The following is a 21,886-nucleotide window of genomic DNA, read 5'->3' on the forward strand; positions in this document are numbered from 1 at the left end:
GAAAGGCAAGTGCAGGACTCGTAATGAAGGGGGGAAGCAAATTGTCGAATTTTCATGTTTTGTAACAGGGTGCAAAAGATCTACAGTAAAGCTGAAGTTGCCGCAGGGATGCGATGCTCTTGGTAGTGGGGTTTTCATTTGGCTGTATTATGTGAATAAAACAAAAGTTTGTTTTGGCTTACTGAATTCACTTTTATGGTGGAGTAAACTAATGCCGCAGTTTCAAGTACCCTTTGTTATCCTGTAAACCAGCTTAACCCTCTGTGGGGTTAAGCTGGTTTTAAATATGAAAACCTGGTAGTGTGAGGAATTTTTATTTTTTTACTTTGATTTGTACACACAGCTGACCTTTAACTGCCCACCTTTCAAAAATGTACTAAAAGTAGCTTCTTTTTTTCTTCAACCTTATTTTCCAGCTTCGAAGTCACTTTCAAGCAACATTCATTGGTACATGAGTGAATTCTGAAACAAGTGCTGATGTCTCTCTAAACCAACCATTATATCTTCTGTGTTGTTGTTGACGTTGTGTAGTCTATGTGGGTTAAGTACTACTCTGTGCTATATCTGTCTTCTTCAGACTTCATCTTCCTTTCCTTGTGTCATCCGCCTCTCCTTCCTTCATCCGTCCTCTCGTGGACGCTCTTATCTTTTCCCTGCTTCCTTTGTACTTTTCCACTAAGCTCCATTTGTGTTCTTTCTCCACAGGTTTCGCTCTGAGCACCTAATATCAAAACCAATTGCAAAAAAAAATATCTGAGAAACGTAAGCCATGGCTGTGGCCGGATGTCCGGATTATTTCCTGCATCATCCCAATTATCAGGTAAATGGAAATATTTCATTTGAGATATTCTTTTTTGGGAAAAGGGCAAAAATGTTCTTTTATCCTCCCTGATCAAAGACAGTAACTTGTCATGGCATGGTTGCATCATTCTACTAAGATGAATGCACAAAGAGCAGCAGCTGGCTGGACCTCTGTGGCTCCAACAAAGATACTAAAGTAAACTAAATTGTTAAATTAATTCATGATTTCTCTTAAAATCCTTAACTTTGGCTGACTTTGGAGTCAGACTTGTCTCCTTACACCTGGTCTTTGCACAACAAGTGATGTCACAACTACTAATATGAACTGTGCTTTGGCGTCATGAGTGTGCGATTATTGATCGTGTAGATGTGGAATATTAGAGCGCAGAGACGCTGTGCTTTCTCTGCTTCCTGTTTGTTTTAACTCTTCTACTCTCATGTTAGTGCTGATGTCAGGGATTTTCCTGAATGGTGATGCCCGTAATTCGGGAGAAGATTGCATTGGTGACATCACAGTTGGCCCAAACGGTGTGATGGTTATGAATAAAGCTTCACTCTACAAACTGCACGTGACCAAATTCCATCACTCAGTATCCCCTCAGCTGTCCCAGCTGCTGAGGTTTAGATATGGATTCATGTCTTTTGGTCAAGTTGTCCCTGATCTTATTGTCTTCTTCTGTTTAATTCAAATTTTCACAGACATTGATTTACAAGCGAATGCCATCATTTGTTGCAGAGGAACAAGAACAAACTTGACTTTTTGACCTTGCTGTTAGATTTAGCAGAATCATCACATCACCCTCAGTGGAGCAAAGGGCTTCCAAGCATTCGGAGTAGGCCAGTGCGATACAGTTCAGTCTGCTAGTCTGTGTCGATTTATTTATTTTGGCACTGTTTTCAAATTTCTTTTATGCACACGTGCTCACATACTTGTATATGTAGTAGATTTGTGTCAGTGGTTCTACTACAATACACAGCAATTTCTAGCAGCTGTATATTGTATCTGCTGGTCTTATTTTTAATAACAAATTAGTGAAAAAGATGCCAGAAAGTGAAAAGACACAGTGAATTTAAAAAAAAAACAAAAACCCATGGTGCCCAAAGATGGCAGTGTACATACGTGTAGGCTAATAATTTTCCTGCATCTGGCCCTGCATTATTATTTTGTTTTAGATTATTCAGCACTAATTAAAGACAGACTGGAGGCTGTTTCAGAAAGAAATGAGACATCATTTAGCTCTTATTTCTTTGCCAATGGTTTGGGCGGGTCCTGTTAGAGCTGTAGTATATGGATGTTAATGTACACACACACACACACACACACACACACACACACACACACACACACACACACACACACACACACACACACACACACACACACACACACACAGCAGTACTCGCTCACTCGGCTGTTTGGAAACCATTCACCTATAACAGATGTACCTTGACTCACTGAATGAGAAAACCCATTCACTGTGAAATTCCAGGGTTGTGGAAGATTTTCCCTGATAAAACTGAAGCAGCAGTGCCAAACCGATTCAGCTAAAGATAACATTCATTCTATACTCCAGGGATTATATCACCACTTTAATCTTGTTTCAGATGTAATCTTGATAATCTTGACTGCTGGCTAAATGATCTGTATGTGCAGAACTAGGCACATCTGATGAAGTAAAGGACGCTTGCTAGGAAGCTACACTATGCCCTTCCAAGTCTGTATAAATGTCAGTGTATACTGTTTTATGTAACTATGGAGAGTACAAGGAGAGTTCCTTGGGACTAAAACACTAAAATGCCATCTAAAGAGATCTCCACATGCCAGTGAACAATACTGTCACAAAATGTTCACTGAATAAACATGCACCAACCCCAGGACGCTAATATTAATGCTAATTATAACAAGAGTTACCTGAGCATTTGCATGTCATTTTGGGCTTAACATCAGCAGTTCGGAGTTTCAAAAGACTGTCCTCATTTATGCAGTGTGAAGATGTGCATCTCTTTAGTTTTCCAGTTTACTGAACATTACGACCAGCAATATGCTATACGTAGGGGCAAAACTAGAGTTTGTTTATTTTTAACAACTTTTGTAGTTTCTTTCAGCAGTCATAAGGAATGCTTCTCCAAGCTTCGTAAAGGATATTCAAGGCTCTTCTTTTTTTTTTTTATAAGCACAAAACCTTAAAGGGTTTACTACTATAACATTTCCAGACTAAAAAGTGGTGATTAAAACCCTCAGTCTTGTAATGTTATGCAAATGTCTGTCATGGCCCAGCTCTGCCATGGCTCATTTGATTTTAACTACAGCTACAGCTACGTTTCCACAGTATAAACAAATTAATCAACAAAGCTTTGTAGCAGACATTAGTGTGACCTCCTGATCTCATTCTAGTTAGTTATGTAATAAGGGATTTCCACTTGCTGCCTAGTGTTCATGTACTGTATGTTGCAACAAGCCTATTAGCGTTGTTTTTTTTTTTCTCAGTAGGTCAGTCTGAAATAAGACTAGGACCCTTTTAGCATTAGTGATCTTATATTTAAAGAGTTCTTGTTCTCATTAAAACTGTAATAGAAAGTGCAATTTTTATCCTGTGATACTTAAAAGCCTCAGCCTCTCTAATGTCTGCAGACTGCAGTCAAGCGTGTAGTGTCCACTGTGCAGAGGACAAGTGGACAGTTTTGCAGTAAGGATCCTAAATGAGCACAGTTGGTGCTTATGTAATTACTTCGTGCACTGTAAAGTTAAAAATTTTGAATTGAACGTAGTGGGAAAAGGATGTTGAAGATGGAGCTGCCAGGCAGGAGGAATAAAACCTCCCCTCACTTGTGAGTGACGCTTGCTTGACAGTTGTAATCTGATAACTCGGCTTTAAATAAAAGGCTGTTGAGGTACCAACATTTTGCATCATACTCACGTGAGCTAGTTTTGAATTCAACTGATGGAAAACGACCTAAACTAGCAACAGTCTGAACTCAATGGTGAAGAGAAGACTGTCAGGATCAGAGTGGAATGTTGAGCTGTGTTAACAATGATGACTTCACTTACTGGTGAATGTGAATGAACTACTAGTGTGTGTTTGAGGTCCAGCCTCCACACCTTTTCGTCGGTGCCTTAACCTTGCCTCTGGCCTTCCACTGACCCCTTTTTAAAGGGTTAAACCCTCAACCTCCTGACTTCTTTTTGAAGTTCTTTGCAACTTCATTAAAATGAAAGGGCTCTTCTGTGCTCCTTGTCGAAATTTGGCCTACACTCAAAGTCCTGCTTTTCGCCCCTTAATAGTGTGCAGGATATGTGGGTGGGTGGGTCAGTGGGTGGGTGGGAAAGAAAGAAACCTTTTTTTTTTTTTCCCCCTTTATGTTGGTAAGGCACGAGGTGTGTGTGTGTGTGTGTGTGTGTGTGTGTGTGTGTGTGTGTGTGTGTGTGTGTGTGTGTGTGTGTGTGTGTGTGTGTGTGTGTGTGTGTGTGTGTGTGTGTGTGTGTGTGTGTGTGTGTGTGTCAGTCATTTACTTCCACACAGCCATGCCATACAGCATTGAAGAACAGTATATGGTGTGAAAGACTCTTTACACTTCTGCTCAGTGATGCTCAACCATGACCATCCTGCCCTGAATACACACAGCAACTTTGTGATACACTTGCACGCCAACCAAACTGCTTGGGTGACTGGGTAGGGATCAGTCACAGTCTGGTAGCTGGACCAGACGGTGTGCGTTGATGATGGGTTTGCTGTGTTATGGGAACAAATGTAGTAGTGTGGTGGTTATTTCTTTCTGGGGGGGGGGGGGAGAGATACCACTGAAATTCAAGACAATAAAAGACTGAACAATACAGCTTAATGATTGGATGCGGTTGGGTTAGTTGGTATAGAAAAGCGGTTGGGGGTAGCTCTGGTCGACAGACATACACTGACAAAGTACATAGCATGTACACCAGTTTTTACCAAGGCTTTGGTTTTTAACAGAGGAGAGAAAAAAGTTAAACGTGCATTAATTCAGTACAGCAGTACCATTATTTTGAAGAATGGAGACATCAGGGTGACAGTATTTCAAAGTGACTAGATTCTCTTTGAACTGTTCATCAGTCCCTGTTAGTGGGGTTACTTTAAATGTCGAAATGCTTTAAAACTTGAGCATGAGAATAATAAAGATAAAATAAAAATAGTGTTTACATTACAGTGTAAAATCAGTTGGGTTTAGGAATCACTGCTAGCCTCACATTTGTGTAACAAGATAAATGTGTTGTTGCCATCAAGCACTGCGCTGCAAGGAAACAAATTTAATGAGATTCACCTAAAACCTTAAATGTCTTAGCAAAAGGCTGCTTGTTGCAATGCTTTTGACCTGTTAACTCCAATGTGGGGCACAAAGACTCCATTATAGTTTCAAAAAACAATAAAAAAAAAAAAAAAAATTAAGTGTGAGGTGTGTTTCTATACAAAAAAAAATCTAGTTCTGCCTGCATTGTCTGTACTCTAAATGAGACGGAACAAGCTACCGTAGCAGCTTTTATTACAGCGTCAGAGGAGGTCTTGTGTGCTTACAGTGAGTAGTGATGTTTTTCTGAACACCGTCCACCCAGAACGTTCTGTTCCCTCTCCTGCTGTGTCAGGTCCTGTGCAGGACGCTAGTCGGGACACAGACGAATGATAAGTTGTTCTAGATGTGCCAGGAACAAATCTGAGACGAATATGTTTACACAAATGTACATGGTCGCTCCTTTTACTCTGATTTTTATTTTATTTATTTATTTATTTCTGACTTTTTGAACAGTTTGTCCTGACTGGAATGCTGGCTTGAAGCATTCCAAAGGGCAATCGAGGACACATGTGGATGAGTGGTATCTTAAGTGCTTTCCATCTGTGCTCTGATGCACACCTGACCATGTTCGCACACTGTTTATGCTATATGTGGTGTCATTTTACATTCGCAGTGTAGGGAGAGTAGAGAATAAGTTGGCTCAGGTTTTCTGAAGGCTTTGTAACTGGGGTTTGTTTTCCCTTGGTTATTTCCATTTATAGCTTTTACTTCCCCTAAAATGTTCTTAGAAAAAAAGCTGTTTCTGCTTAGTTATAGCTTCGCCTTTTAAAGCGCAGCTCTGCAGGATGAGGAAAAATGATTTCCAGAAATGGAATATACTATTCAAAATGATATTTGCGTTCATGTATAATCACCGGTTCCTATCAGTGGTTGTTTCTGTTGCTTATTTTGACAGTAGACCAGGACAAACGGCCCTAACACTGGCACTTTAGAGGGTCTCGTGTTGTGGTTTCACATGGAAATGATGGCCACCATAAGATTATTCTACATGCTTGGAAGTGGAAACGTGAGAAAGGCATATTTAGCTGGTTGCAGTTTGCAAACTCTGCGCCAGATGCCACTAATTCCTACACATCGGTCCTTTACGTGATCGAACAACTTTCAACAAGAACGTGCTCCACCATGTGGGCGTTCAGTTCTACAGCATAAATGGTTAATTTAAAAATAAATGAATGAAAGGGGAGAGAAAACAAAATTTGCATTTAAAGGGGTAATATACTGGTGATTTTAAATGTTGATCATGTTTAGATAACGCGTGTTTACATTGGCTACTGTAACAAAGTTCTAAACAACTCTTTATTATTTGGGTTTTTTTTCTGTCTTCTTGCTTCTCTCTCCCTCAGCAGGAAAATATAGACCGGTCTTCCAATCACAGACAGACTGATCTCATTGGTCCAAGATTTCAGCAACCGGCCAATCAGAGTTCTCCTAACCATCAAGGTTGGTCCTTTTTGTTTTGTTTTTTTACCTGATTGCACATTTAAAATGTCTAGTCTTGAGCATGTTTTGGAGCTTGTCATTTAAGACTGCATGCTATTTAAAATATACATAAAATAAATATGCATATCAAACATTTTCCCATTTCCATTCTGTTCGCGTGTTGGTTTTGGGGGTGTGATATATATTTGGGTCTCTTCCGCTGTCAACACTTGAGCTGTTCAAAGGATGATGTGCATGGATGCAGGGTGCTATTATAATTACACTGTCTATGTAATTGTGCCATACAGGGCTCATCCATGACAATCGGAGCATGAGATTCAAACACAATATTGGCTCAGCATGGGAGGTAAGGGTGGGGAGTCTGTGAGGACTCAACCAGTGAATTAGAACGCTTGTCGCTGGCATGGGAAATAAATGGAGCAGAAATTACATTGTCATTTTTCAGGATCATCTGGGATAGAGGGGACTGAGGACTGGAGAGGCAGATGAATGGAGATGAGTGTCACTAGGCGATATTTTTGTTTACACACTCGGAATATCTCTTTGTCATGCTTATTTTACACAGTTTCATATATTGGACGACAAATTATTACAAGAGCTCATTCAAGCACATTAACACTCGATTAGTACATCTGGATTTTTAGTCAAATCGCTGTACTTGCCGACATTATTAAGCTTGTTTTCAAATAACTATCCACTTTTATCCTTTTTAGCCCATTAAAGTCACAAGTATTCACAAATGAAACAGTACAGCTTTGTTGGACAATGGCCTTTATCGAATCATTTGCAAGCCAGTATTTGATTTGATGAAATAGGAGCTGCTCTGGATGATGTTCTCAACATGCAGCTGCGCTAACCACATTAGGTTATAATTAATTTAGTGTGGAGTTGAGTGTTTTGCACAGCTTATGTTGGTCCAAGTGCGTAACCAGAAAACTGACAAGACCACATTGTCCAGTACCTTAGCATGCCACGTGAGTCATCTCATGTCAAGGGCTCAGAGTGTGCTAATTGCTTCTGTTGTTTTTCTCCATGTTCGCGTCAGTTATTTCTGTGGTATAACGGCGCTTAATGACAACATGTGTTTTAGAACGGACTCGGACTGGAGCATTGCCCTCCCAATGAGGAATGCAAGTAAATGAGACAGTTTTTAAGATTGCATATCATGTCTTGACAAGAAGTTTTTTTTTTTGTGTGTGTTCTGATGTATCTCTCACAATAAGGAAAATCGGCATCTTTACAATCTGAATTCTTGGGTGTTATCTCATATTTTGAAATTGTTCTGACATCGTTCTCTCCTTATGAAGGCAAAAAAGACCCATATTGTCTAGGACAACTTAAACGTCTTATGTCATTGATAAACTTTGCCGACTGCAAGATGAAATCATCTGAATGTGACTATGTAAAGGTTATTTAATAGTAGCAGTATTTATTGGCCTTTTTGAATCTAGTGAATGTAGCAAAATGCCATCTGCCACGAGTGTAAGATGTTTGAGTCCCACATCTCTCCACTGTCGCACCTCAGACTCTTACTGGTAAACATGGATGTGACCATTGTTCCTAGTGGTGGTGGTGGGGGCATATCTGTGATGGGTATGCAGCTGCTAGGCAACAAATCCCATCAATGCTACCAATGCAGTTCAGTAATCTGATGGCGTGGCTCCTCAAGGGGTCAACCAGTCAAGATCTCAGGCTGGAAATGAAGGTCCTAGCTCTTCAAGTTATGCTTGTTATTTTTAAGGAAGATGTGACAGACGCACCTTTTTAACTAACAGCATTTCACCCAGTTCGCGTGAAATTCATTCTTATGTCCTGTATGTATTATGCCTAAGCTCTGACACTTTGGCTTCCCACAGAGATATGTCAAGGTCATCCCAGCAGGGGAGTGACAATGCTAACTTCTCACTTAAGGGGAAGCTAGTGGGTGGAGGTTGAAATGCTTTTAGCAAGAGCTGCAGCAGTGTGGCAGCTGCAAAGCTTTTGGGTTTGGGCTTTTGTGTGCCGGCATGCAGCAAAGAACAAGGGTGAATACTTGGGCATACCCCAAACATTGAGAAGGTGTGTTTGGACGTGTATAGCAGTGTTAGAAGATTTGTGTGAGTGTAACAAGGGATACTATATTATAATTGGCCCTGTGAACCATATAAATCTGTGGCAAGCCTAACACTATTGAGAGATTAACAGTGGTCAGCTAGCTGATAGACCATCATCCCTCTAGTCAGATCTACGCTGCTTAGATTTTTATCATCTAAACTGTTAATTATCACTCTAAGCAATTTCACCCACTTTTCCTTTTACACATAATTCCCACTCAGATGTGTTTCTGATCCTCTGTTCACTCCTGTATTTTCTTTCCTTCAGTTCTTGTCCAATCTTCCCCCTCCTCCTCCTCTCCTCCAGTTTCGTTCAGACCCTATCCCACACTCCCTCCAAATCATGAGGCTTGGCCCTCAGTGGGTGTTGTCACCGGAGGTATTGTACTCCCCAGTGCAGAGCCACGCTTAACAGTTCAGACTTGGCCCGTCTATACTCCCCCAATCTCTTTGAATGTAAACCCCTCTGCTGGGCTCGTATTCAAACGCTGTTTGTCCCTCAGTACATCTTTTGTGTGTGTGTGTGTGTGCATGTGTGTGCGCATGCGCAGTTGATGTACTGTATATGTATACATGCCCCCTTCTTTAGGGTTGCGGCCCCTTTTTTGTTTTCTTAACTAGCAGGAATGAATAAAAGATGAACAGGCAGCATTCCTGGAGAGCCATACGTGTCTGCCATCATCGCAATAGTCTTGCTTTTGTCCACGTCGCTCTCTCGCTAATGATCCAAAATATTCAAAATGGATTTTATGCAGATTTTTGTCAGGTCCAACTAGTTCAGTGTGTTCTGACTGTATTTGGCGTGGCTCAAACAATAGAGGGTGCTTGGGCTATTTTTACCCCTAATTTAACTTGTTATGGGTCCTATGAAGAGGAGGGAGGGCAGTAAAGATGTCAGAGGAGGAGGGGAGGGAATGAATTCCACTCATGGGAGAAGTGAAACGATGAGTAAATGAGAACAGTAATGTCCGTGTTGGTCTTGGAGCGGTCGAGGCTTTATATTTGGATCTGACTTCTCCAGTGGAGTTTAGGCCGAGTTCTTTAAAAAGAAAAGGGGAAAGGATTTGGTTATTATGAATAAACCAAAAATATACTTATCAAATATGACAGCTAAAGCAATTTGCTCAAATGGAGCTTAAATAGTGACCCAGTGCTCTTCAAATGTAGAAGAAAAGCACAGTAACTGAACCACCTCCACGTGCATCCGCAGTCTCTAAGATGATGGGATCCAGGATAATCGCACCTCTTAAAGGACTAATTTAGCGGAAGGATTAAGTAATGAGGTACTTGTTACCTGTGCTCATATCCATTTACCGCTCAGTATTAGGACTAATTTCTGCCACTAGTGATTTCCTTCCTACCCATTCTGTTGTGTGATCCCTGTTGCATTTGTAAATACTTCCTGTGAGTAACGGATGAGGCTGAGTCAGAGCCTGTAGCTGTAAGATTTTTAACAGAGATGCCTCTCGGGTGAATACAGCTTTAAATAAATCCTGCTATCTGTTGGTTCTTTCCATCGGTTTTGCTCTGTAAACTTTGCGCATGGTGGTGAATAGGAGTGCAGCAACTGTGTAATGGCTTTCACAGCGAGGTTCAGTGTTTTAAAGCTCCATGCCTACAACAAGGCTCATAACATGGTAGTGATGCTGTACATTAAGCATATGCATCAGAGCTGCTACTTGTCTCTTTCTTTCCTCCCTGTTTTGAGTCTACAGCTGCAGCTATGTGTGCTTCCTGCTGCACGAGCTGCTGTGATATTTTATTAGTGTATTATAATTTCTGTAATACAGTGAGAACACACGTGAGGATAGATACAAAGGTTTGTGTCATTTCTCGTGGCTGCCAAAGCCAAGTATCACGTGTAGCTTCTGTTTTCTGGGCTGTGTCCAACGACGAACAATGATAGGCTGCTTCCCTCTCCAGATCTTCAGAGTTTAAATCCTGTGCATGTGTGCGTGCCTGCCTGCATGCCTTCTGTGTCATCAGTCTGTCTGCCTCACGCCACGGAGCATGACGCATATCTTTGTTTGTGCGATTGTGACATGCATTGGTGATTGCGATCATGTGACTGACAATGACGCACAAGTCTTCCATAGCTGCAAGAGTTTATGGGTGGTGTTTCTTTGGATGCTGACAGTTCCCCAGAAGCCATACTAGGTCAGGTACATGCTGTCCCTACCTTGAGGGTCATGTCGTATCTCTGAAGAATAAAAAGGATAAAAGTAATTTTTGAAATTTGGTCTTACATTTCATGTAGATTTTCTAAACTTTTAGATATATGTCGATTATTTTTCCTTTGCAGCATGCAGTTCTTAGTGCTCTGTTCGATATTACAACTGTGTTGTCTGTCCTTAGTCCTGTGTTTAGCCCCGTATGCACCCTGGATCCTGTGGCATATAGGTCTTTAGCTCTCTAGGCTATCTATAAGTAGCTGCTGCAGCTTATCTGTCACTATTAATACCTGCAGATTAAGCGCCAGCAATTCAGACACCTGTGGTGCACCTTCCTTGCATTTTATGTTTTAAGGAAAAGGTCCTCAAAGGCGACACAGAAGTTTTAGCAGGTAGCTATAGCTAGAGGCAGAGCCATGCCTTACATGTAGATGTTTGCGTGGAGATACTGACTCACTAACCTGTGACGCCTCTTGTTGTTTAATCCCTCCTTTTTTTTTTCTTTCTTTTTCCCCCAGAAGAGGAAAAACTGGCATTTCCACAAGAAAAATGGCCCATTGCCAGACTGGTGCTCACTTTGAGGCCAGTGCTTTTAAAACTACATTAGTCAGATTACAGTTTTCCAATGTAAGCTTTCTGATGAGTCATGGGATTTTTACCTGTGATATGACACCTGCATGATCCAGCTGTCAGGTGTGCTGCACTCTGAGCCAGCAGGGACAGTACGTGAGGCATGTGGGGCTCATTTGAATTCTGACAGCAGGCCGGTGTCTGTTAAAGTTACAGTGTAGTATTCATTTGCATTCATTAGATTAGTATTATTTTTTTCTCAAGTATACTGGGTATAGCCTAAGGTTTTGTGGATGCAGGAGGCGGCTGGTGCTAACAAAGCATCTGTATTACTTTCCATTTCATTCAGACTTACCAATTAGTTACTAACAGAACTATGATCTAAAGCTGACGTGTGCATATTCATAAATGAGCATAGATGTATAATCCATCCACATAAGATTTTTCACAAAGGGCATCTTCACTGCTGAACAAGAAACTAACAACCTCAGTGCTTCCTAATCCCAAAAGTCTTCTGGTCCTGTGTTCCAGAGACGCAAATTTAATGTAGTTTTTGAAAAATGTTTGTTTCCAGGAGTCTCAAAGCTCCTTTCCTCATCCAATTAGTTTGTCTCCCTCTAGTGGTTTGCATTTGTGCAACAGCACGGTGGGGATCTCCACAGAGACCTTATGATAAATTCATGGGATAGATTTCTTTTTCATAATGGAGAATTATTAATCACAAGCAGAATCACAGCTGCGGATTGTAATTTAAAAAGAGCAAAGTTGGGCTGTCAGTTTACCCAGATGCTCAAACTTTCACAGCATGGAGCAATTAGACGAGTTTCCCTTCAGCTGAGCTCACGTCAGGCTTTGATAAAACATGCTCCTCGAGTCGGTTGAAAAATTCACTTCATGAATTTAAATGTGCCTGGAGGTTTTCGCGAGGACTTTGAAGATAGACACCTCTTCTGAGAAGAATTTCACATCTTTCTTTTAAAGACATTTAAAAGCTGAGTGTGTGAAAGCTGCCCTGAATGCAGAGCAGATGCTTGCGGTGCGGTGCCTTTACATTGAACCCCAACGGTTAGAGCTGAAAAGTGTCATGGGCAGGTTTGTGCTTGTACCTGATCTCCCTGGAGATTTGGCTCACAGGGCATTACGGTGTATTCAGTCGAGATGTTAAGATATTCCTGCTGATTGAGCGCTCTGGCAAAACTGGCAACAAATCTGTGCGCGTGTCTGCGTGGCCGCTTGTGTGTTGTGTATTTTCTTTCTTTTTTTCTTTTGCCTTGAGTTACTGGTGCAAAGGTTCAAATCCAGGCCACAGCTAGATGAGAAACTGAAAGGGGAAAGTGGCTGAATACCCAGGGACTTAATCATTTTACTGTGTTTTAAAATAAGAATCAGTCCTATAAGTCTGCAGCACTCGCACCCCCAACCCCACTATGTGTTGTTGCACTTACAGGATACCTATTATGCTGATTTCCACCTTTAGATTTTTAGGTATTTGGGCACTTGAGTTGTCTGTATGAACTTTTTGAACATGGTTTTACAGCAGCTACTCTATTAGCTGGAGCGAGTTTCAGCTGACAGTCACAGTTGCCTCTCTTTTAAAGTGGGGAAAAGTATCCATAGATGCCAAAATTGTTGTTTCTACCAGGCTGTGAACATGCTTTTAAATGCTAAAGTTGGACATTTTAACACTGAGTTTATGGGGGCTGACTTTTTATTTTTAATATTTATTTATTTTGAAGTCGCCTCTAAAGGAACTGATTTTTTTTTTTTTTTATTATTATTTTTTTTTTTAAACTGCGTTGGCTGTTTTAGCTCCTATCACTTCAAGGCCCCCACCCTGTAAACAAGTATAAGGTTTTTTAAAAAAAATGCAGAAAAGGAGTGGACTGGTACTCATATAGTGCTTTTCTGTTTAAGTTAAGCACTCAAAATTCTGTAACTAAGCACTTTAACCTCCTAGGACCTGGCGTCCACATATGTGGACATCACATTTTGGGTTATTTAGACCAAAATATTCAATTTTGCTCTACAAGGGTCTGATATCCACTTACGATGACATTATACTGCAACTGTTCTATCAAAATTTTAAACGAATATCCTCATATGTGGCTCTTATTTTTCTTAAAAACAAAAATAAGGTTAAAAAAAAAATCTGGTAATTCTTTATTTTTACATTCATCGGGCCCCAATGTGACCAAATATCAAAGAGAAATTAAAAATGCAGGTCATGGAAGAGTTCGGGTCTTAGGAGGATAAACCTACCTCACCCACTAATGAATGCACAGAGGCAAGATGCTGAACTCTGACAAAAAGGTTTGAGGAGCCAGGGTTTGAACCACCACCTACCTTCTGAGTGGTAGATGATCCACTCTACCTCCTGAGCCTACAGAAGAGCTTGGACCGATCTAAAACATATGACCTTGGCCCCCAGTGCAAATTTCACGTACACGTTATTTGAAACCTCAAATTTAATATGCGCACTGGTTCCCTTTGGTGTTTGTCGATTTGTTGTAGTTCTTTTCATTACACAAGCAGTTCATGCCGTTACTTTACAGGAGCTCATGTCAGGTTAATGCTAACTCACCGATGTGTTCTGCCATATCTGTGTCTTATAGAGGATGATGTCGACTTGGAGGCCCTGGTGAATGAAATGGACTCTTCACTGGAGAGCCTGTACTCCTCGTGCAGCGGTCCACAGACAGAATCGACTCCTCTGCTGCACAACGGACAGACCTCGACGTCACACAGCCACCACCATCAAGCACATCAACACAACCAGCCACGGCAGGGACAGCACTCACATGGGATAAGCCACATCTCCCCAGAGCCGCCCTCCTCGTCCTCAGACTCGCCTCAAACCGGCCTCCGACGGTCACAGCCGATGCACATCAATGCTGTCAGGTAGCTGCTCAACTAGTTTCATCTCCTCCAGTTATGAGCTTTCCTTTTTGTTTGTTTGATGTGATAGTAAACTTAACTTTTAGTGTTAGAGTATGGGTTTAAAGTACGGACTGAAGGAAACCTATAAAGAGAATCTATTATGTCCCCCCCCCCTCTATTCTACATGGCCAAAGTTTCAAATTAGGTCAGTGTAAGTCGTTGTAATCTTCATAAGCCAAAGGCTCAAGCTTCAGACTGCTCTAAATATTTGGTTTTCCACAGTGACGGCAGAAACAGAAACTCCATGTACCTCCTGTTCAAAACTTTTGTGTGTGAGGCACAGCCAATCAGACGAGAGTTGGCTTTACAGAAGGGGAGAGGGCGCTAAAAATGTTTGAGGCAGTAGATGAACTGAGGGGCTTTAGTAAGTACCAGGATAAGATGAGTAAGCATGCTTTTAGTCTGTGATGTGTGCAAAGTAACTTGGTAGTATTCAAAGTTAAATGTGGAGCTGGATGGGAGTTCAGGCTCCATTTAATCTGAGACATTAGGTTTCAGGAAATGTTACACCATCTTTGGGCATCTCAGTCATCCTCTGTTAACTGTCAAGACATGTGCAATCATCGCCCTAAAATAAGTAAATGAAAAAAATGCTAAAAACTGCTCGTGCACCCACAGAATCAGCAAAAGTGTGGTAGTAACTTCAGTCACAAACTTCTTTCAGCCTCGTATTATGCGTTTGCCACATGCGTAGCCGCACAGCAAGACTTCAAACCCTTTTTTCTCTCCAAATTTCAAAAGAGAATTTTCACTGTACACCATCATCCCTCCACACCCACTCGATAATTGAGCATAACGGTTCCTCCTGGCTCCCGATCTGTAACCCCTGTATGACCCGTTCCTCCCTTTCACTCCTCTTTTACATCAGCCTGCAAAGGCGAGAAGAAGATTCTCATTTATTTAAGTACCATGCGCATATGTCTCTTTCAAATTAAACCATGCTAACCCGCATCCTCCTCGAGGCTGCACTCATACACGCTGGAAGAATAGAAGTATAGCTGCGTGCATGCACCGCAGAGCTGGTGTCAGCTCCCATTACTCGCCTTTGGACTATGTGACAATAACACAGGAGGGGAGCATCAGGTAATGGAGTATTCTGTCTTATGAGCGCTCTTTTTTTCAAACGCACAGAAGCAGGCCCTGAAGTTCTTATTATTCAGGACTGACCTCTAGATAACCCTGTTCTCTGGCTCAGATGGGACGACATCAAAAGGCCCGTTCCCTTTTGAACTCGCTGGGTTCTTCGGAGCGACAGAGCTCGACTGAGGAAGAGAAACGGAGGCTAAGCAGTCTTCCACACATTTATTTATTTGTAGTTATTAAGCTGGGATTCCACAAACGGACTCACCAATTTAAAAAATAATGAAAGTAATGGTTGATTGGCTGTCCGATAATAATTTGAGTCTTACACTACATGTGCCAAATTTATATATTAAAAAAAAAAGAAATCTGCTTTAAAGCGATGTCTTGATTCATCATTGATGTATTATTAATTGAAAAAAATTAACTAGCTGGCTGGGGCGGCTCTGTGATTTCCACTTGCTTCGAGACTGTTCATTACGAGCAGATCAGACAGAAACGGGCATGAGGCTGAATACTGTACAGCAGAGCTTTATTAATTCTAGCCGCCTTTCCTGCACGTATTTAACAGCTGTCAGCAGCTCTGTTTTAAAGTTTGCTTCTAAAAAGGCCGTTCCAGGTCATGGACTTGGACTAAAGTTTTTTTGGGGTTTTTTTTTTGTAACCATAATAATAAACAAACCCAAGCTTAAACCAAAAGACATGCTCTGTGCATCAAACACTTTACACGTCTTTGTCCGCCTCTTTCTTCAGGAGATTGCAGGAGCAGGAGCAGCAGCTGAGGACGTCATCTCTCCCGGCCATCCCCAACCCTTTCCCTGAGCTCTGCAGTCCAGCTAGCTCACCTGTCCTCAGTCCTGGGTCTCTACCACCTGGGGAACCTTCCTCGGGCAAATATGTAAGTAAAATTCCAGAGTTGGTTTTTTTGTTTTGTTTTGTTTTGCCTCTCTTTACATATGGAAGCCAGTTTCCACCACTTAAAAATAAAAATAAAAAAAATTTAAAAAGAAACATAACTCGAAATTTCGAGTTACTTTTCTCGAGTTAGCTCTGCCAATCAGTAAGCTAGGTCACTTTCTTGTTACCCGGAAGCATATGGCGCAGAGTAGCGCGCACTCAAAACCGGATCGCAACAAATTGGCGCTTTCGTGTGCACGTTTGCTGATAGTGACGCCATGTGATTCAGCTAATAACACAAGGATTTCATCATGTTTGAAGCCACGCTGAAAATACTCAGCAACCTGTGGATTCACGACTGGATATAATACTGGTAGCTTAGCTGTAGCATTTGTAGCTCAGGGCTTCAGCTTCCGGGTAACAAGGAAATGACGTCATTTACGTAGATTACTGATTGGCAGCGCTAACTTTCGAGCGCTAACTTTTCAAAATTTCGAATTACTTTTAAGTCTAAATTTTGAGAAATGACTCGAAATTTCAAGTTATGGATCCCTTTTTTTTTTTTTTTTTTTAAGTGGCGGAAACAGGCTTCCATACTTTACATGTTAATCTCTTTGCGTTTGAATGTGTTGGATCAAAAACATTTTTTTTCCTATTGTTTGGGAGAGCATAAAAGATGTTTTCCCCTCTCGAAGAACTGGATGTGACACATTCACAGACCCTTGATTTATTTTCATGTTGTTGACTGAAGCACATTCGACTCAAAGTACTGTATTTGTTTTGAAGGATGCAGATTTTAAATATTGTGAATCATCTGTATCCTAGCCATGTCAAACATTTGGGGAAGTCTCCTGGCTCACATCTGCCCCGTGTTTTGCTCGTCTGAGGCATGTTTATTGCTTGCATGTGATGACACTGTACCATACAGTGCACATGCTTTCAAGAGGGTTTGTGGCTCGATTTAAGGAAAAAAGTGAGATGTGGACTGGAAGCGCAAGAGGCTGTGTGTGTGTGTGTGTGTGTGTGTGTGTGTGTGTGTGTGTGTGTGTGTGTACCTGCACACATGGCTGAATGTTGGCATGTGTGTTTGTTATGTGCTGACAAAGATTTAGGGACTCTTCTGTCTATTCCTGGAAGCTGGAGTCTCTCTATTAACAAGGTTAATGATCTTCATATGGAACCAGCCAACACTGGTTACAGTAACATAGCAGTTTACAGTAATATGGGGGTGGGCTATTTCTCATAAATACTCTGGCTGCAGCTCCTGCCTGTTCTGGTACGAGATCACAGACTCTAGTTCCAGCTGAGTCGTTCTGAGCCCTCCCTCAAAAAACAAAAGTTGTGTGGAAATGTTCTGAGCTTGAAATCCTAGATGTGCCATAAATCCAGGTACCTTGTGAGGCAGCTGGATTCTCATGAGATCTGCAAGATTACGTCTTGCCCAGTGTGTAGCCTATGTGCTTGTGAGTGAACCACAGTTGAGTTCCCGGCATCCACGGCTGTGGGTTTTTTTTTTTTTGTTTGTTTTGTTTTTGTCTTTTTGTTTTTTGGGGTTTTTTTTGTTTTTGTTTTTTTTTTTGGGGGGGGGGGGGGTATTTTTTTCATTTGTTTTTTTTGGTGTGACGACAGTCAAAAAGGAAACAAGCTGGACTGGTGTACACTGCGCTCTAGCATCAGTTATAGCAGAGTTTCTCTGTTTTTGTAAAAGACAAACAAAAAGTGTCTTTCCCGTAACTGGTTTTGAAAGAAGTTGAATTTGTCGTCTGTTTTCACTGATACATTTTATCTAATTACTTTTAAATTATAAAAAAAATGTTTTTATTTTATTTTTTTTGTCTGGCTTTCTCAAAACTGTTCCAGGCACTGCTTGCCAAGCTCATCAGGTATCAAACACACCTTGGTAAATCGTCAGTCATGCGGTTAAAAAGATTAATGTCTCACGAGGACTTTGAGTTTCGGATTAAATTGCTAACTGTGCAAACATTTTGTCTGTATGTTAGTAAAGCAGGCGTATTGGGTAAATATTCAAAACCACTTTATTATAGTGGGTGACTCACTCTGCATGTGAATCTTTTTTGATGTTTTTTGTTTTTAATTCCCACAGAGTGTTAAAAATACACATATTAAATGAAATATTCTATGCAGAGTGTAAAGTACGGTCTTGGGGAATGTGGAGAGGAACTGGAGTTGTTACAAACCAACAGTTTCCACTAACATTGAAGCAGAGCTGCTGTGATCTGATGTGTGTTGTTTGTGCCGAGCATTGTAACAAGCAATGATTTAATAAAGCAGCAAAAGATTAAAGCCTGACTGATTTTTTTATGTTTATTTTTATTTTATTTACTTTTTGTGTTTTTTTTTTAACATTTTATTCTATTTGTTTATTTTTATTATTAGACTTTTAAGGCATAGACCAATATTTGTTTGTTTTTTTTTGTTTGTTTGTTTTTTCCCCTCCAATATTCAGATACATCTGGCAGCATTTAGTTTTTCCCCACACAGCTGGACATAAACTGGGCTGGGGTTGAGGAAATTGTTGAATGCCTCAGGTGGACAAACTCTATTTCCACACCCATAACATGGTTAAAGGGCCGTCTTTTAATCTTTTAAATTGTAATTTACTGACTGTAATTGCTGCTGTGATTCATTAGCAAATGGCTAATTACCAGCTGATGATATTGGCCCTATGATAAATCAGTCTGGCTCCTAATACTGTTGTTCTGTATATGACAACTCCAAGCGAACGTTTTGTTTACATCATTTACGCGCTGTGTAAACATTTAATTTCATCATGAAGTGTTTGTCTTGTGAGATTGGTTTGATTTTAATTATGAGAGATCAGTTTGCCAGTCATAATTGAAGGTTAGCATGACGTGCTGAATCTCTGCTATACATATACTGAGACTGTAATAAACCTTGAACATACCCATAAAGATAAACAGTCCCCCCCCCAACAAAAAAAAAAAGGCCAACAGGACCTTTTACAGGTTTTTTACGGATTACCAAACTTTTGCAAAGAAGAGCAACTATGGAAAATTTAACTCCTTTTGTGTGTTTACAGTGCACACATTTTTGTAAACGTGCAAACGTGCTATGCATCCGTCCATGCATACGGGTATATTTGTTTTTTAGATACATGTGTGCCTGCATTCACAGCTGCCTCTTTCTCTTTGTGAGTTCTGTAAACTATTTACAGCACTGGCAGTGTCTATTCATTGTTGATAGCAATGGAAAGTATGTCTCATTGGAAATTTGATTCAGCACCTTTCCACTAAAAACTCTCCCATGGAGCAATCTCATCTCACACCAGTGCCTATAAGGGGGTCCAGTTTTGGAGACGATGGCACCGCTTTCTTGTGGTATAGTGGTTCAGATCCATAAAGAAGAAAGTGAGTTGTTTAGGTTTGACACGTAGGATGGTGAGCATGTAAATTATTGCACCTACAGTGGGGCAAAAAAGTATTTAGTCAGCCACCGATTGTGCAAGTTCCCCCACTTAAAATGATGACAGAGGTCAGTAATTTGCACCAGAGGTACACTTCAACTGTGAGAGACAGAATGTGGGAAAAAAAAAATCCATGAATTCACATGGTAGGATTTGTAAAGAATTTATTCGTAAATCAGGGTGGAAAATAAGTATTTGGTCACCTCAAACAAGGAAAATCCCTGGCTCTCACAGACCTGTAACGTCTTCTGTAAGAAGCTTTTCTGTCCCCCACTCGTTACCTGTATGAATGGCACCTGTTTGACCTCATCATCTGTATAAAAGACACCTGTCCACAGCCTCAACCAGTCAGACTCCAAACTCCGCCATGGCCAAGACCAAAGAGCTTTCGAAGGACACCAGGAAAAGAATTGTAGACCTGCACCAGACTGGGAAGAGTGAATCTACAATAGGCAAGCAGCTTGGTGTGAAAAAATCAACTGTGGGAGCAATCATCAGAAAATGGAAGACATACAAGACCACTGATAATCTCCCTCGATCTGGGGCTCCACGCAAGATCTCATCCCGTGGGGTCAAAATGATCATGAGAACGGTGAGCAAAGATCCCAGAACCACACGGGGGGACCTGGTGAATGACCTGCAGAGAGCTGGGACCAAAGTAACAAAGGTCACCATCAGTAACACACTACAACGGCAGGGAATCAAATCCCGCAGTGCCAGACGTGTTCCGCTGCTGAAGCCAGTGCATGTCCAGGCCCGTCTGAAGTTTGCCAGAGAGCACATGGATGATACAGCAGAGGATTGGGAGAATGTCATGTGGTCAGATGAAACCAAAGTAGAACTTTTTGGTATAAACTCAACTCGTCGTGTTTGGAGGAAGAAGAATACTGAGTTGCATCCCAAGAACACCATACCTACTGTGAAGCATGGGGGTGGAAACATCATGCTATGGGGCTGTTTTTCTGCCAAGGGGACAGGACGACTGATCTGTGTTAAGGACAGAATGAATGGGGCCAAGTATCGTGAGATTTTGAGCCAAAACCTCCTTCCATCAGTGAGAACTTTGAAGATGAAACGAGGCTGGGTCTTCCAACATGACAATGATCCAAAACACACCGCCCGGTCAACAAAGGAGTGGCTCCGTAAGAAGCATTTGAAAGTCCTGGAGTGGCCTAGCCAGTCTCCAGACCTCAACCCCATAGAAAATCTGTGGCGGGAGTTGAAAGTCCGTGTTGCTCGGCGACAGCCCCAAAACATCACTGCTCTTGAGAAGATCTGCATGGAGGAATGGGCCAAAATACCAGCTACTGTGTGTGCAAACCTGGTAAAGACCTATAGTAAACGTTTGACCTCTGTTATTGCCAACAAAGGTTATGTTACAAAGTATTGAGTTGTATTTTTGTTATTGACCAAATACTTATTTTCCACCCTGATTTACGAATAAATTCTTTACAAATCCTACCATGTGAATTCATGGATTTTTTTTTTTTTTTCACATTCTGTCTCTCACAGTTGAAGTGTACCTCTGGTGCAAATTACTGACCTCTGTCATCATTTTAAGTGGGGGAACTTGCACAATCGGTGGCTGACTAAATACTTTTTTGCCCCACTGTACTTTCTACTTTATCATTTAAACCATATGTGCCCTGTTGTGTGCCTTTTTTCTTCTTTCTGCCCTTTCTTCTGTCTTTGACATTGTCTCTGTGTACTCATCTGCATGTCCTCCAAATACTAAATTAAAGCAGCCAGTCTGCTGTGGAGAAGTTTCTGTTTAGTTTACAGAATTTTCCGACCTCCAGGCGTTTTCTGACAGACTCATACTTCCGTCTTTCTGGTCCTCCTTACTTCAGCCCTTGGCCTCCGTGCACGAGGATGTAGTGCAAGGGCTGTCAGGAATCATTGGCCACGCAGTTTGACACAGCCATATGATTCGCAATTACCCACCCAGCCCCCAAAAGCCACCCCATCCCAACCCATTCCCGTTTTCCTCCACTTCTCAATTCTCAGCTCTCCTCTCACAGGCTTGTTTTTTTTTTTTTTTTAACTGTACACTCTGAAATACATGGGCTAGTGTTTTCTTTTGTTTTGTGTTTTTTATTTTATTTTTAATGAACAGAGATCAAATGCAGTGT

At 41.2% G+C, this 21,886-nt stretch overlaps 1 protein-coding gene across 2 annotated transcripts in view; it reads left to right on the forward strand.

The window, feature by feature from the left end:
• grb10b (growth factor receptor-bound protein 10b) overlaps positions 1-21,886 on the forward strand; it is a 66,903-nt gene that overhangs the window by 16,431 nt on the left and 28,586 nt on the right. Inside the window, exons 2-5 of one of the 2 annotated variants that reach the window (XM_006804388.3) lie at positions 706-820; positions 6,465-6,561; positions 14,008-14,293; positions 16,166-16,310. In XM_006804388.3, the coding sequence (XP_006804451.1) occupies positions 770-820; positions 6,465-6,561; positions 14,008-14,293; positions 16,166-16,310 (579 nt within the window). In that variant the 5' untranslated portion in view covers positions 706-769. Of the gene's footprint in view, positions 1-510; positions 821-6,464; positions 6,562-14,007; positions 14,294-16,165; positions 16,311-21,886 lie in introns of those variants that run through there. The other variant, XM_035913690.2, reaches the window with a different exon arrangement.

This window comes from Neolamprologus brichardi, chromosome 11 (assembly GCF_056152115.1).
Source record: "Neolamprologus brichardi isolate AB-2024 chromosome 11, ASM5615211v1, whole genome shotgun sequence".
Lineage (NCBI taxonomy): Eukaryota > Metazoa > Chordata > Actinopteri > Cichliformes > Cichlidae > Neolamprologus > Neolamprologus brichardi.